Below are 15,836 nucleotides of genomic sequence, written 5' to 3'. Positions count from 1 at the left end.
TATAGCCCCTTCGCCTCACTCTAGGTGATCACTGTTTTGTGCTTCCTGTCGACATCGTCGCTAGTGTGTCATCTTCCGTGGCCTTAAGGCCATGTAGGCACTGTGGACCATGTCCCTTGCCGGTCTGAAGGTTCCTACTTCATTTTATGTGTTTTTTAAGTTTGGTTAGGTTTATGTCTTATTCAAGAATGTGAGGCGGCGACGATATTTTTGTATTTTGATTTGAGGCAAAAACAATGCAAATATTGGCCAGGTATTGGTACACACTTTTAGTGAAGTTCTATAAAAAAAGGTTCAACTTCCACAAAGGGTGAAAATGCTTCTACAAGCTCGTGGGTTTCAACAAGTTTGCTCCGCTGAGACGACATCCCGGAGGAGGCAACGAGCTTTGCTCACGCCGCGCCACCGGTGGATGCAACAAAAAGAAGACTTTGACAACCCAAAGATGGTTTTTTCAATTTCTATAAGGGTGTTTTGTAAGAACTTGTATTTCTTAATATATGACCTTTGATCTTTCGCAAAACCCGTCAGAATTAATGCACATATACCATCTTTGTCTCTATATAACACGCCTTACATGTCTCTTTTGATGAGAAGATATTCGAGTTGACTTCTAAATATAATGTACATTGAATCCAAACAACTTTAATAGAATTCCACGAGATATTGAATATCTCCAAAGATTGCCCTACATTTATGCACCACATTAATTTCATTTGGTCTCATAGAGGTCGGTCGGTGGTCATCGGCGTCACTCGTTACGTACATGTTTTAATTCAAGGGATTTAAAGACTTTTGAAATTATGATCACCTATGATATCGAAGATCGTCCTTGTATCTTTCAATACACCATTGATTGAGCTACTCTTATTATGGACGATCATTGGGCATTATTTAGAATCCTTTGATTCACAGGATTGAAGGACTTAGAAAACTATAATTTTCAAGATATGAAAGATTGCCCTTATCTTTATGTATGCCATCAATTTGAGCTACTTTTTTTTGGGGTGGGGGGGGGGGTGGGGGGGCGTTCATCGTTCTTGGTCTAGGGTCTCTTTTATTCATCGGATTCAAGGACCATATAAATAGAAAAACACATAAATATAACATCATGCCTTCTGAAAGTTAAGTAAATCAAGAGAAAGAACAATTTTCAAAAAATAAAAAACACTCTCAAAGGCCTAATTCTTTAGATTATTAATACATTCAACTACACAAACCAAAGAACCCACAAAGGAAAATTCTAAAATGGCATGAACTCCAACGAGCCATGGGGCGTGAATGGCCTTATCGCAATTACATGTGTCCACGAAGGGTGAAAGTGTAAAGTGAGAAGGCAATGGGGGTTTTTTGGCCTAAAGCCCTCGCCCCCCTCTTCTCCTCTCCCCTGTCTCTTCCTTTTTATTCCTTTCCTCTGTTCCCTTCCCCTCCCCTCCCCTCTCCTCCCCACCCCATATTAAATCACCGCGCACCTACCTTCTCTCCTCTCCAATTGATTTCTTTTTTCAAAGAAGCAACTTGCGTTTCGGCCTTGCAAAGTGGCGTCGAGGCAAGATTTGGAGCGGAATGTGAGCGGTCAAATCTTTCTTTTCTCTTCGCCGCCTTGTGCTCCGTGCGCTCTTGTTCCTTTGGTGGTTCTTGAGGCGCTGTTTTACCGTGTCGTGCAGTGTGGCCGCGAGGAGGAGGAGGGGGACGAGGCGGCAGCCATGGCGCAGGATTCTTGGGACGCAGACAAGATGTGAGTTTCGTTCCTCTCCCTGCTCCGCCTCCGGGTTTGTTTCAGTGAGCAGATTGCTTTTGGCAGGGAACACGCTGCCACTTTTTTTTTTAATCTTCACACATTCTCTCTCGATGTGTTCGAGATGAGGGTTTCTTCGCGTTTCTTGAAATTTCTTCGTTTCCGTGTGCCTCCCCCACCGTTGATTTCCTTTCGCAGGTTGGTTTCTTCGCCGTCCGTTCCGCACCATTGTTTCTTGTGATTTTTTTTTGTTGACAACGGCGCCTCTGTCTTCCCTTGTAGAATCAGATTATCCGCCGAAAAACAAATGCCCTGCATTATTCGTTGAAGAACAAACGCTTTATTAGGTCACTTCTTGATGAAATTTCTATTTTCCCGTTCTGCACATTTCCCTCTTCTTTTGCAAAAGTTGCCACCTTTTATCTTCTTTCTATGTTTCTTTTTCTGCCCTTCTTTTTTCTTCCCGGTAATAGGTCTGTTCCATGCGTGTCTGCCTTTGCTGCCTCTTGGTTTCAAGAGAGTTTAATGCATCTTTACCACAGTGCTTAAATGCACATTTTATCTCTATTTTTTCCTCCGTTTTTTTTCGCTTTCATCTCCTGTTGTTTCCAGTGCCTGTAGCTTCCTTGTTGGGGTTTTTTCTGGAGTAAATTTTGCATAAGAGGAGATTTTCGTTAGGTTATTTCGTGCCTTTTTCTAATTATTATTAACCTCGATGATGTACTGATCTGTGGTATGAACCTAATGTTTGCCATGTGTATCGCTGGCGAAGCAGCTTGGATGTGTACATCCATGACTACCTGGTGAAGCGGAACTTGCAGAACACTGCAAAGGCGTTCCAAGCCGAATCCAATCTTTCTCCAGATCCTGTTGGTGAGTGCTACAACATCAATGTGTCATGATCAATTTACCTTGTTGCGAGGAAGGCTCCATTTTAGTTTCCAAGCTCTATCTTTCTGCATTAGGGCCAAATATTTTGATTCCTGTAGGTATTGTTGTTAGGTAGACAGTGCCTTTGTTGTCAGGTAGGCAGTGCTTGTGCGACAGAGATGCATGACTAGAAGCAAATGTGCATACAGCTGTTCTAAACATTGCATTGTCTTAGTCTGATTTTACCTATGCAAATGTCTGATCTCTGCTTTCTGAAGAATGAAACTTAATTTTACTGCACTGACATGTGTCACTTTAATTTTGCAATAGCAATTGACGCCCCAGGGGGTTTCCTCTTCGAGTGGTGGTCTGTCTTCTGGGACATCTTCATTTCAAGGACCAACGACAAGCATTCCGATGTTGCTACTTCGTACATTGAGGTTCTTATATGATGCACTGCCTCTGCACATGCATATCGATTTACTTGTGCTGCTGCGTTTAAATGATACAACTTTACAGTAAACATGTAAATGTTTCATTGCATTAGTCATACCCATCACTTGCTCGCTGATAGGAGTATATTCTCATCATAAAGCATACTGAAAATTTCCACATGAATAGTAGAGGCAAAATCCAAGAAACTTTCATTTTACTGTTGAAAGAATGAAAAAAAACCCTAATCCATCTACCTTGGTTAAATCTTTATGGTTCATTCATGTTTATTTCATTTTTTTGCACAATTAGCTAATTAAAGGATGACAGCGTAACCGCACAACTATTGACGGACCTGTGACTATGGCCAGACATCTTTGAGCATGGGTCTGCGAAAATTTGAGTTGTCTTTCCCATATATATCAACTGGATTCTGTTCAGACTGGTGGTTCATCTGTGATGTGTTTGTTTCAAGCTACTTTTAAATATTTCAAATTAAATCTTAAGTTAATGCGCCATACCAAACACCAAAACCTATTTCCAATGGTCCAGAGCCAATTATTTTTATGTTCATTCTGTGTATAAAAGTTTAAAACAATAAGTTGTGTTAGTTTAGCGCTTGATAGTAGCTAAGCTCGCATTTATCCATTAGGCTTTTGTTTCTGAGTAGTCAGTACCTGTATATTTTTTGTAGCTACCACCTGCCTCCTGCTCTGGAATTGCTTGCCACTGCTAGCTATATAGTGTGATAATCTTGCATGATCATGAAGTATCTTTTCCCCGTGTTTGCATGGTCTTGTTCCCGTATATGACTATAACTTTGTGTCCCAGACACAGTCGATTAAAGCTCGAGAGCACCAGTCATCATTGCAGCAACAGCAGCAACATCCTCATTCCCAGCAGTCAGCACAGCAGATCCAAATGCAGCAACTCATGCTACAGAGGCAGCAGCAGGAGCAGCAACAACAGGAGCAGACCCAACAACAGCAACAACATCCTCAGCAGCAGCAGCAGCAGCAACGTCGCCAGCAGAAGCAACAGCAGCGTAATGAGAGCAGTTATTTGCCCACAAGTCCCCAGAATGGTTCAGTATCTGCTGATCCTCCAACACAACCAAATACTGTAACAACAAGTTCTTTGTCTGCAAAGGCGTATGAAGAGAGAATGAAGATTTCTGCGCAGAGGGACACCTTGGATGAGGCATCAGTAAAGGTAATTTCCAAGTGGCAGTATGTACTGTTAGTTAAATAATACCCCTCAAATATTTTGATATAAAATGATACACACTAATATTTCCACCCTAATCTGCACCGCAGCAAAGGTTTAATGAAAATGCTGGGCAGCTTCTGGAATCAAATCCGGCATCTTTGCTGAAGTCCGCAGCATTCTCAGCTCAGGCTTCCGGGTATAAACTACAAACTATTTAGTAATGCTTGTTATAGCATTGTATTTACTTGTGGGAGCTTTGTAGTACATACAACTCATGGTCCTGTGACATCATCTATTTTAGTACAGTTAGCAAATGTAAAAAAATAAATCTTAAGTTCCAGTTCTGTTGCTTTTTGTCTTATCCCATCAATTACAGTCTGAGCTGAATTCTCGATTCTATTTTTACTTGCTCATTTTGTACCTTTCTAGTTCCTACGGAACTCTAGTTGTGGGTTCATAAATCATAATAGCTTGTTCCTGCTGTAGTTTTGTTTGCATATTGTTCTTTCATGATGACTCGCTTGTCACAATGGAGTGGTTTCGGAGGTATCAGAGCTACTTGGTTAAACATCCTTGATGTTTTCGTGCTCGGCAACCAAAAAGTGTTTTAATATATTCTGTAACTTCATCTTTCCCCCCTCTTTACTTTAGGATTATAGGAATTCACTCTTCTAATATATCTGATCGCCTTGTAGCAAATTTTGATACTATGCATCCTAAGAATATCTTGAAGACGATAATTCGATCTATTCTGGTTAACTGGAAATGCAATCTATTCTATCCATGGTGGTTTTGGGAGTTTAGTTTGAACATCCAAATGCATAAATGCCCATTACAGCTTTTACACGCTGATCTTAAGATAGAATGAAAATCTATTTGATTGATCCATTAGCATGTTGTCCAGTAATTCATTGAGACTATTGATTTGCTGTAATGAATTATGCAAAGTGATGGCATGCATTTACTAGGTCCATAAAGACCAGTTGCAGCAAACATGTTAGTGAAAAGATTGATGTAAAGCATCTCTGTCTGCTGATTATATGGATGCTGTTATGATGTTTCTGTCTTTAATTTTCAATCACAAGGACATTTCTGTTATGTGCATGTACGTTTGATATCTTCGCCTAGCTGTTCATATGATTGTTATTTTCCCGTAAAAAATATGATTGTTATTAGGGTGCAAATGTTTGGTTTATGTTTTTAGGTAGTCCGTGCATATCTTAATTGGATTGCTGTTCTTACAACCGTTAGGCAAATATTTCAAGGATCAGCTGGTGGAGTGTCAGGTACTTTGCAACAAGCTCAGGCCAGGAACCTACAGCTTCAGGGATCAACACAGGTAATCTGTACATGTCTTAACTGGGTTGCTGTTTATTTAAGATATTGTGTTCACTTATGTGCCAGTATATATAAGTTGGTAAGTCTAATTGTACCAGGAAATCAAGGCAGATTCAAACGCCACTCTAAATCTTAGGGGTGCAGGAGCAGACGGATCATTACTTGGAGTACCAGGTTTTTGCCATTGAACTCTAGTGTAAATTGATGTTTCTGCTTTTATCCTGCTTTCATGTGGTTTTCACATCTATAGATCCGTAGTCTATTGAACCTGAAAACATGTTTCCTATTTTGTAGTAGTAATTAATCATTAGTGTTGCAACAGTTTTCTTTTATCTTGTGTAGAAATTGTATAGATCATTAGGCCCAGATTCGAATATATACAAAAAATGTTATGGTTGTTTAACATTCACAACTTAAAGGTGGTAAATTTTTACAAAGAGTACAAACATACAATTCTGTTTTCATATATAAATGCACTGATCATTATGCAGAACACATGCATCTAATATTGTGGTCTTCTATGCATTGAGACGTTAATATTTGTTGTTTTAATTTGTGTACGGTCAGTGATCTACAGTGTAGGTATGATGTAGGTCTATTCTCTAGTCTCTAGAAGGGAGATTATGTTTCTTAATGCAAACATGAAAATCTCTGTTATTTTAGTTTTGAGGAATAATTAGGCTGCACAGCTGTCATTACCACACATATTCTCCATCTTTTTGTTTATGTAGCCTCATGGTTGCTTTTGTGCCTGTCTGCTGCAATTCGGGACTCTGACTCTTTGTTAGATGTCCTAATACCTGTCAACTTGTATTGTTCATTCACATACTGATTATTATGGTTTAATACTCTGCTGTCTGGCAGGCACTAATCCAGCAGGGCACAATATGACCTTGAAAGGGTGGCCTCTCACGGTTAGTTTTTCACTTGATTAAATCTCTGTCGTCTAAATTATAAATTTGCAGCAAGTAGGACTTCTACATATTTTATGTTCTTACGACGTATTTCAATTTGGTCACAACTATTCAGGGTTTAGATCAGTTTCGATCTGGATTTCTCCAACAGAAATCTTTTATGCAGAATCCCCAAGCATTGCAACATCTTCAGTTTCTCACTCAACAGCAGCAACAGTTGCTGCTTCAAGCACAGCAAAATATTACATCTTCATCTGGAGAGATGGATGCCCGAAGGCTTCGGGTGCTTTTGAGCAGTCGAAGGGATGGTCAGTCAAACGCATTCACAGATATTATTCCTAGTGTGGGGCCTTCACTGCAGAACATGTATTCACATGTGCAGCCAATGGAGACAGATATGCTGATGAAGGTAAGTCCAACGTACTATTTATGTTATATGCATATAACTGCCAATACTTTTACTGCGGTTTATGCATGTAGTCTCACGCCTTGTTTCTTTTCTTTTGTGTCTCCCCATTGGTTCCTGCCACAATACAAATACTGAATTTTGGTCACTGAGCAGTCATTCTTTTTAACGGGATCACTCATCGGATTTATTTAAACCTGTCATAAGAAAATATGCCATGTTGACAAGTTGGCATTCTTATTGGATAAGAGGTTTTGTGTGTAATTTTCTTTTTTCTTTTCTGTTTGTACATAAACATTTATTTGAATGAAAATTACCGTAGAACTATTGTTCTACGGTCTTCGGTTTAAAAAAAAACAAGTTGGCATTCTGCAGTATCAATTTTCTTACGAGATAAGTGCGTGTTACCCTCCTGAGCTTCGGGCCGAGTTTAAAATTATGCTCGGTGAGCAGTCATCGAGCTTTATTTAAATTTATCATAAGAAAACCATCCTAGGGCAGTTTACCTCTCGCTTCTTGTTTGTGTGGATGACATGGCTACCTGGTTGAGCTGTTGCCTACTCTCCAGCTCAGGCTGTTTCTGAGGTCACTGGTGATCCATTGACCAACCCAAGCCCCCCCGCCCCCGCCCCTGCCCCCGTCCCCCAAAGTGGCAGATTCAAAGTCCACAAGGCCCAGTGGGCCTCTGCTAGTCTACAAGCGGCACTTTGCCAAGCCCAGAGTCAGTGTGTTCAAATCGACCTCTGCCTCCCCAGTCAAGAGCTGACTCTTCAAGAGTGGGCAATCTCCTGCCAAAACCTATTTCCAGCTTGATTCTAAAATATCGAGTAGAGAAGTTTTCACTCAGCAACCAGCCCCAGAACTCCCCATTGAGATCCATCAAAACCTGAGGAGGCCGCTGCCGTGACCAGTGAAGACGTTCACTAATTTGCAGCTCCTGGGGCCTCTTTGACCCCGCATCTAAGCTTTATTTGTTTCTGCATTTGACATGCAGGGTCATAATTTGTTATAACTAACTGTTGAGCTGGTTTGTTTTCTTTATGTCATTGCCGAACCTTGCCTGTCATCTCAATGGACTCCTTCCGTCCTTGTCGGGCACCCACCTTCAGGACTGCCCACCTTAGAGCCTAGTGTGCTATCTCATCTTCTTTCAGTCTACCTAGTGTGCTACCTCCAGCTTCTTTCAATCTACCTAACCTACCATGGATACCACAAACTGGAAATGGAATTTTCTGAACTGGAACATAGAGATCGTAGCTCTGACATCAAAGTAAATGCTGTTACAAAAAATAAATAGAGGAAAGCGGCTACATGCTATTTGCATACACAAAGAAATACTGTTTGGATCTCTGACATTAGCACATGAAGGCTCAATTCATTCCTTGGTTAAAAATGTCTTTTGCACCCTACATGTGCACAAAGATATAGTTCAACAGTGAATTGCCTTATCCAAACACTTCCTTTTGTAGCTTCAAATCTCAATGTGAATGTCCTCCGTCTTAGAATCACTTTAAACTTGTACAACTGAGTCCACCTCCATTCAAAATGAATACAAATTCAAATCACGAACAATAATCATCTTTGAGAGTACAAGTTCGCGTCGGTGGAGCTATTTACTACGAGTTCATCCTGACCTTAATAGAGTAAGAACACATCCTTATTGTTTTCAAGTACTTAATGATATTCTTAACAGCTGTCCAGTAGCACTTACAATCAGCTCTTTGTCAGTCTGGAAGTTTGCATGATCACATGATCATCTAGCTAACACATCCTTATTGTTTTCAAGTACTTAATGATATTCTTAACAGCTATCCAGTACCACTTACCATCAGCTCTACCCTAGCGCTACCATTTATGATATTTTGTATCTTAATAGAAACCCTCACCACTTCCCCTCTTTGTAGTAGAAGATAGCTGCTTTACAGCAGCAACGGCAAAGCAGCAATCAGCAACAGCTCCTTCAACAATCATTACTTAGCCAGCTACCACAAAGCTCAAATCACTTCTCAGGCCATCATGAAAAAATGGTGCCTGGGAGTGTTTCTATGGATGGAAGCTTGTGCTATTCCTTTCGTGGAAATGAACAGGTTTTACTCTGTTCTGCATGATCCAACTTTATCATCTTAACATCTTATTACGTTTTGTTGAATCTTCAAGTTTCCATAAGTTTGTAAACCCCAAACTCTGATATGGTTTTGCAGGCTTCCAAGAATCAAAATGGGCGAAAACGCAAACAACCTATCTCATCATCCGGTCCAGCTAACAGCTCTGGTACTATGAATACTACTGGCCCCTGCCCCAGCTCAGCACCCTCAACTCCTTCCACAGATACTCCAGGAGACACCATATCAATGCCACCGATGCACCACAATGCTAGTATATCGAAGGCCTTAGTTGTTTTTGGTTCTGATGCCCCAGGCACAAGGGAATCGCCAACAAACCAGATTGTAAGTTATTGTTTACTAGTACTTTGGAAGTATTTGGACGTACAACTACTATAATTAGCCCATTTCTGTTCTGTTGGTTGATCCTTTTGTGCCCTGACTTCTGTAGGCTGACATGGATCGCTTGGTGGAGGATGACAGCTTGGGAGATAACGTGGACTCGTTCTTGTCACATGATGATGCTGCAGGTCCAAGTGATGCCCGCAGCCGTTGTATGGCTTCTTCTAAAGGTGCAATTCTTTGGTCTAGCTGTTTAATACCAAAGGCTTACGGCAATTATTGGCACTGGTTCCCTGGGTTACCAGTGTAGTACCCACAGGTCCCAATCGGGTAAACTGAACTAGGTTGTGGTTAGCATGGAAACTGTGAGCTGTACAGACCCTGGTCCCCTTTTTAGTGAAAACCTAACAGGTGTCGAAGTAGTATGCTGGTTCAATGTGTTATATTTACATTGTTTACTTGAAAGTTGTATCATAAGTTTGTTTCATATTTAACCTTTTGTGTATGTTTTACGCAGGATTCACCTTCCGAGAGGTTTCTTCAGCTCGAGCAAGCACCAACAAGGTTGTATGTTGTCACTTCTCATCAGATGGAAATCTACTTGCTACTGGGGGTCATGATAAGAAGGTAAACATGCATGTTCATACTAACCAGGCTGCTCAGTCGAAGGGATATTGTCCGAGTTCTGGAGACTTGCATCCAAAATTGGTGTTGAAACTGAAATGTACAACTGTTATGTTATAATGCAGGTGGTATTGTGGAATGCTGAAACTTTAAAACAAAAGGCAGTATTGGAGGAGCATTCTCTTCTGATAACCGATGTACGGTTCGGTCCAAGCATCCCACGTATTGCTACATCATCATTTGACAAAACTGTCAGGGTCTGGGATGTCGACAATGTAAGTAAGCCTGTGCGGTTTGTCAAAGCTCCAACTTTTGCTTACCCATCTGCTTCCTTGTGATTCGCCTGTCTTACATTGCACAACACTGTCAAGTAACATCGAATGATAATATCAAATTGCTTTTTTTATTCGTAACTCAGGTGTTAATGCCATCTCAGTTACCTTTTATGCTGAAACTGGAAAGCATAATTAATTAGGCTGTGAAACTCACAAAAGAGAGCAGTTTAAGCAATGCCCATGGCAAGGCTACCTGTCATGAAAGGTCCCACCACCCCCAACATCAGTTCTTAGATTCCTTCACACGGCACAAATTCTTCGTCTAGGAAGTGGATCTTATTTGTTCTGGGGTATATGTATGATGGTTCTAATTTGATTTGGATGCTTGGGAGATGTCTATCCTTGTTTTCTTAAGAGTTACAAATGCAGCGAAGTTGTATGTTTTACTATATAAACATGCCATTAACATTCGACTCCTGCAATGTTTTTTCCAGCAAGATGATACAGTCCATACGTTTACCGGGCACTCAGCATCTGTTATGTCGGTGGATTTTCACCCAAACAAGGATGACCTCGTTTGTTCTTGTGATGGGAATGGTGAGATTCGGCTCTGGAGTATCAGCAGCGGAAGGGCTGTCCGAAATTTCAAGGTTACTAAACTTTGCTTACTGAGCATTCTGTCGATCTCTAGCAGCTTTGCTTTGTCCATACAATTTTGTTGTAAAAGTAGTGAGGTGCCACCGGCACAAGCAGCAGATGGTTTTAAATGAGATCACTTGCAGACCATCTGTTTGTTGATTTATTTACTTGTAATGCCTGTGTAGGGAGGTTCAAGCCAGCTGAGATTTCAGCCACGTCATGGTGGATTTCTTGCAGCAGCTTCAGAGAATGTTGTATCTATACTGGATGTGGAAACACAAGCTTGTGTTAGGATATTTGAGGTTTGTATTGGATGGCTCTAACCTCTATATTTCTACATCACAACTGGGTGCAGATAGTCTGCTTATGTTTAGTTCACTAAGTGGCATAAGGATATAGTGCCCAACTAAATCTCGGTGTCTACTTCCTTGTTTAATTGTTTACTCAACCTTTTGAGATTCACTTGCATGTATGACAAATTGCTCTTGCCTGAGTATTCTCCCAAGTGTTCAGGTGGCTGCTGTAATAAGAATTTACTTGTCTAGCAATTGAAAATTCCCTAGGTCATGACAAGAGAAAACTTCAACCCCATCTTGGTAATTTTGCAGGGTCACACAGAGCATGTTGATTCACTTTGTTGGAGCCCCACGGGTGACTATGTTGTCTCTACCAGTGAAGACACGGTAAAAGTATGGTCTGTGAATTCTGGGAATGAGAACTGCGTGCAAGAGCTCAACAGCACTGGGAGCAAGTTTCATGCATGCGCTTTCCACCCTAAGTATCCATCTTTGCTCATCATCGGTTGCTACCAGGTGAGCGTTTTTAGCGCGTAACAGCATTTTGCGATCACGACACATGCGAAAGTAAATTGCAAAGAACTATAAATGTGGTTGCAAATGAAATGATCTCAACTACAATTTTAGCTTCGCGTTGGAAATTCCTATCTTTTTAATACAAGCATGACCTAGAATTTCAACTGCAATTTTAGCTTCAAATGTAGTTGCAAATGAAATGATCTCAATTACAATTGGATACTTTTTTTAATGTTTATAAGAATAGACATGATCACTGGATTCCCTGCTAAGATATATTTAATTGACGATAAGGATAGACAGGATCATTCATTTTTTCCTCCTAAGATATTCATGCTGTTGACTTACAAGTGTTTCGTGTCCAACACTGCAGTCTCTGGAGCTGTGGGACATGGTGGAGAACAGGAGCATGACCGTCGCGGCGCACGACGGCCTCATCTCTGCCTTGGCCTCCTCAAGCTCCGGCCTGGTGGCTTCAGTGAGCCATGACAAGCACGTGAAGCTGTGGAAATGAACCGTCCAACTGCCGCTCGCCCTGAACCGTAACCGTGGTGGATGAGCGAGCGCTTTTTGCCGCACCACACCGATCCGCCGTGCGGGTACTGGAGACTCTTCTAGATAGCATAATAGCCCCCTAGTTATGCGGCATATGACGCTAGACTGAATATATATGGTTGGTTGGAAGTACAAGCTTTTGCTTGCGCACCCTGGGACCTGGGTTGGTGGATTGATTGCCTTTTTGTATAGAACATCAGCAGCTAAATATATCTATCTGAGTTTGGACACCATCTCTGGTCTCTGAAATGGTTGTGCTCTGAAAGTGCCGCTGTTCTGAATGATGGATGCGGGTTAGAGCATCTTCCAGCCGTTGGCCCCCAGGAGACGCTAAAAATCGCCCACTGGGAACGCACCAGCGCAAACCGCGTGCTGGGGACGTGATGCCCCCCAGTTGAGGCGCCTATTTTTTTGAAAATTTTAATTTCGACACAAACATGGTGCAAATTCAACCAAACTTCGGCGAGTTTGTATATATTTAAAATATTTTACAAAAAAGAAAAAAAACGCTACTAGGCTGCTCCTCGCCGTCTCCCTTGCCGTCCTTGCAGTTCTACATGCCGAGGAGGCGGTAGAACCGCGTGTAGTCGCCGCCGTCGTCGTCGCCGCCGCCTCCTCCGTGGCTGCCGTCCCTGCTGCAACCCTCCCCCGGTTGGTGCGGCGGGTTGGATGGTCCGGGGGTGTCCTCGTCGTCGTCGCTGTCGAGGATCACGACGCCGCGCTCGTCCTCGCGCCCACGTTTGCGGGCGGCTATCTCCTCCAGGGCCCGGCGCTGCCGGACCATCTCGTCGCGAGGTAGTCGTCCCGCGCCCACCGTAGGGCGTCCTCGTCGGAGAAGCCGCGCCGAGCTATCTCCTCGTACTCCGTGGGGAGGCCGGGCTCGGGCTTCGGCCTAACGAGGACGAGGCGGCCAGAGGCGGGGGCGGAGTCGTCGATGCGGACGCCGGAGCTGCGGGTGCGCGCGCTGATAGGCGTGTCCTGGGGCTCCGGCTTGACGAGGCGGAGGCAGGGAGAGTCGGACGAGCGGCCGGACGAGGAGGAGGATGCACCCAGGTCCATGTGCCTCGATGTCCACGAGCTCCCACGCTGGCGAGAGATGGACGGGGGAGCGGGGTACTCCAGCCTCGGCGTGTTGCCGCCCTCGATGTACTCGAGGACGACCTCCAGCGTGCGGCCGGGCACGCCCCACCATCGACGTCGGCCTTCGGAGTTGAGCCTTCCGGAGGGCACGACGCCGTTGGTGGCCTCTAGTTGCTCGGCGTGGCGGCGACGGAAGTAGGGCTCCCAGAGCGGGCTGTCGGGGACATACGCGGGCTTTCCCTCGCCGCCCGCGGTAGAGAGGCGTGGATACGCGCGATCTCCGCACGCCGCGCCGCCCCGGTGGGCTGTGGTGGCACCGGGACCCCGCCGGCGCTGATCCTTCACGCCCCCGGCACCCGCATGTCCGGTGGGACCGGGTACTCGGCCTCGAAGAGGAGCCGAGCTTCGTCCTCGTGAAGGTGGCGGCGGCCGAAGCCGTTCGCCGCCGCACCGTCGCTTGGGAAGCGCTCGGTCATGCTTTGAACTGGAGACGGCAAGAGGAGAGGGAGGAAAGGGGGAGAAATGGCGTTGCGGCGGTGGAGATTCTGTGTGTCACCGGCGCGCTGGGGTTCGGCTTATATAGGCGGAGGCGCGGCTCGTATGCATGGCCGCCGCGCGTACGTGTGGCGGGCGAGGGGACGCGCGTCGTCCGGTCACTGCGCCGCCCGTGAGGCATCAAGGGAGGAGGCTGACCGGCGCGGCAGCGCGCGGCAGCTTTGGCATTGATTCGTCGCGGGAAACGAGTCGTTGAGGACGACGAAGCGACGAGAAGAGAGACGAGTCGCTGGCAAGGAGGGCACGCGGCTGTTTCGTGCCAAAAACGATTCGCCCGACGCCTCCGAGCGCCCCCCAGCGCGCCGGGTTCGGGTTGAATCCGCCGGCACCAATTTCGACCCGAGCCGGCGAAAAATAGGCCATTGAGGACGTGACTGAGCCGATTTTTTGGCACCAGCGACCGAAAAGTCGCGTGGGGGCCTTGTTGGAGGCGCGGCTGAAGATGCTCTTACGTGATTGAGTTTTGTGGCTAGTTGATTTTACTGTAGGTACGTACTATATGTGGTTTCTCGTGAGATTTCTCTAGTTTGTGGTGGTGGATACGGCTGCAGTCTTGGATGCCACGCCATCATAGTGTGGATGATTCAAGCCTAGCAGAAGGGAAAAAAATCTGTTGGTGTGATACCACAACCTACATGAATAAATTGCAAAAAAATCATCACAATTGTGAGCCCTAAATAGAAAAAACCACCACCTTATCTTATTTTTTTCCTTAAATAAAAACCATCTGGTTTCTTCTTGACTGTTTTCTAAAAACGTTGATCCCTCAATTATAGAAGTCAACATCGAATCATGGGCTTTCTTTTACTGCTAGACCTTCAGGTTCTTGGGATGATGTAATCCCTGACTTTGTTTCTCATTTACTTGTAAACGACATGACCATCATATGAGAAATAAAGTCTATTTGTTGTTCAAAAAAAAAAAACACCGAATCATCGGCGGCAACTAGATTGGCATAGGCCTGGAAGGCTAATCCGAGTCACAGCCACGACTTTACTTCCGGTCTCAGTGGGCGGTGTTGAGTGAGTTCTACCCCTCCCCCTACTGCATTGTCTCATTTGTTTGCTGTCAGTGCAAATTTGTTAGTGCAAATTGATCCTACCGTTAGTGGTATAAGAAATTTAGGGAATTGGCGTTGTTGTTAGTGTTATTTAGGAACCAGGGTTTCTCAATTAGTTCAAATTAGGAACTAGGGTTTTGCAATTAGTTCAAATTTAGGAACTAGGGTTTCTGAATTAGGTGCAATTTAGGAAGTAGGGTTTTTGTAACATCCCAATTTTCAATTTGAAATCTTATACATAGGTCAATATGCATATCATATTTTATTTGCACTTGCGTTTTGTTCCTACAAATTCTAATCAACTGAAGGACCCACAGAGAGAGTTGGGGATTTTGTTTATTTTCATATTTGAGTTTTTCTCAAATATTGAAAAGAGGATCATCTTGGTTTTAATTATTTTTCTCTCCAATTAATATTTCCAACATTAAAGATAAGAGAGAGGAGATAATATGACTTCTTCAAAATAAAGGAAATATTGAAGGAAAAATATTAAAATCAAATAAATAATTTTACTTGGATTTTATTGATATTTTATTCGAATTAGAAAAATATGCATTTTTCAAAATTGCATTTTTAGGCCAAGAAAATGTTCACTTCGTTCTAAATATTTTATTTAGACGGTGAAAATTGTTTTTGGCATTTTTATTTTTTTATATTTATTTAAGATTTTTCCTTTTTGGCGGAATTTATTTTTAAAAAAAGCCGCGTCGCCCGAGCGGGCCACAGCCCAGCGCGCCGTCGCCTCCCGCTCCGGCTCGGGAGCGGACTCCCGAGCGCCGCTGCCGCCATGGACGCCGTGTCCGTTCCGGACACGCGCGCCCCCCTCCCCCAAGTCGGACCACCCACCGAGGCCCTTATAACCCCCCCGCCCCGCCGCCATCGCCC

At 43.7% G+C, this 15,836-nt stretch overlaps 1 protein-coding gene across 4 annotated transcripts; it reads left to right on the top strand.

Moving 5' to 3' along the window:
- Positions 1-1,406: 1,406 nt before the first annotated feature.
- LOC119267343 (transcriptional corepressor LEUNIG-like) lies at positions 1,407-12,489 on the top strand. Of its 4 annotated transcripts, none has more exons than XM_037548716.1 (19): positions 1,407-1,568; positions 1,668-1,738; positions 2,511-2,611; positions 2,939-3,048; positions 3,878-4,252; positions 4,357-4,445; positions 5,501-5,588; positions 5,686-5,761; positions 6,452-6,501; positions 6,617-6,910; positions 8,815-8,994; positions 9,109-9,354; positions 9,461-9,581; positions 9,869-9,978; positions 10,101-10,250; positions 10,745-10,900; positions 11,075-11,191; positions 11,498-11,701; positions 12,075-12,489. In XM_037548716.1, exons 2-19 carry the CDS (start codon positions 1,707-1,709, stop codon positions 12,213-12,215), a joined length of 2,640 nt encoding a protein of 879 aa, XP_037404613.1. In that variant the 5' UTR covers positions 1,407-1,568; positions 1,668-1,706; the 3' UTR covers positions 12,216-12,489. The 4 variants fall into 4 exon arrangements, with proteins under 4 accessions (XP_037404613.1, XP_037404614.1, XP_037404612.1 ...); XM_037548717.1 differs by having other exon boundaries at positions 3,872-4,252; positions 6,668-6,910; XM_037548715.1 differs by having other exon boundaries at positions 1,408-1,568; positions 2,514-2,611; positions 3,872-4,252.
- Positions 12,490-15,836: the final 3,347 nt, after the last annotated feature.

The sequence above is a fragment of the Triticum dicoccoides genome, chromosome 3A (assembly GCF_002162155.2).
Source record: "Triticum dicoccoides isolate Atlit2015 ecotype Zavitan chromosome 3A, WEW_v2.0, whole genome shotgun sequence".
Classification (NCBI taxonomy): Eukaryota; Viridiplantae; Streptophyta; class Magnoliopsida; order Poales; family Poaceae; genus Triticum; species Triticum dicoccoides.
The sequence above is the reverse complement of the archived record's forward strand: the minus strand, read 5'-3'. Positions and strand labels throughout refer to the sequence as shown.

Coding starts and splice junctions, on each gene's coding strand:
- LOC119267343 (XM_037548714.1), top strand. CDS start 1,707: ATGGCGCAGGATTCTTGGGACGCAGACAAGAT. Junction 2,612..2,938: donor TCTTTCTCCAGATCCTGTTG/GTGAGTGCTACA, acceptor ATTTTGCAATAG/CAATTGACGCCCCAGGGGGT. Junction 9,979..10,100: donor CTGGGGGTCATGATAAGAAG/GTAAACATGCAT, acceptor GTTATAATGCAG/GTGGTATTGTGGAATGCTGA.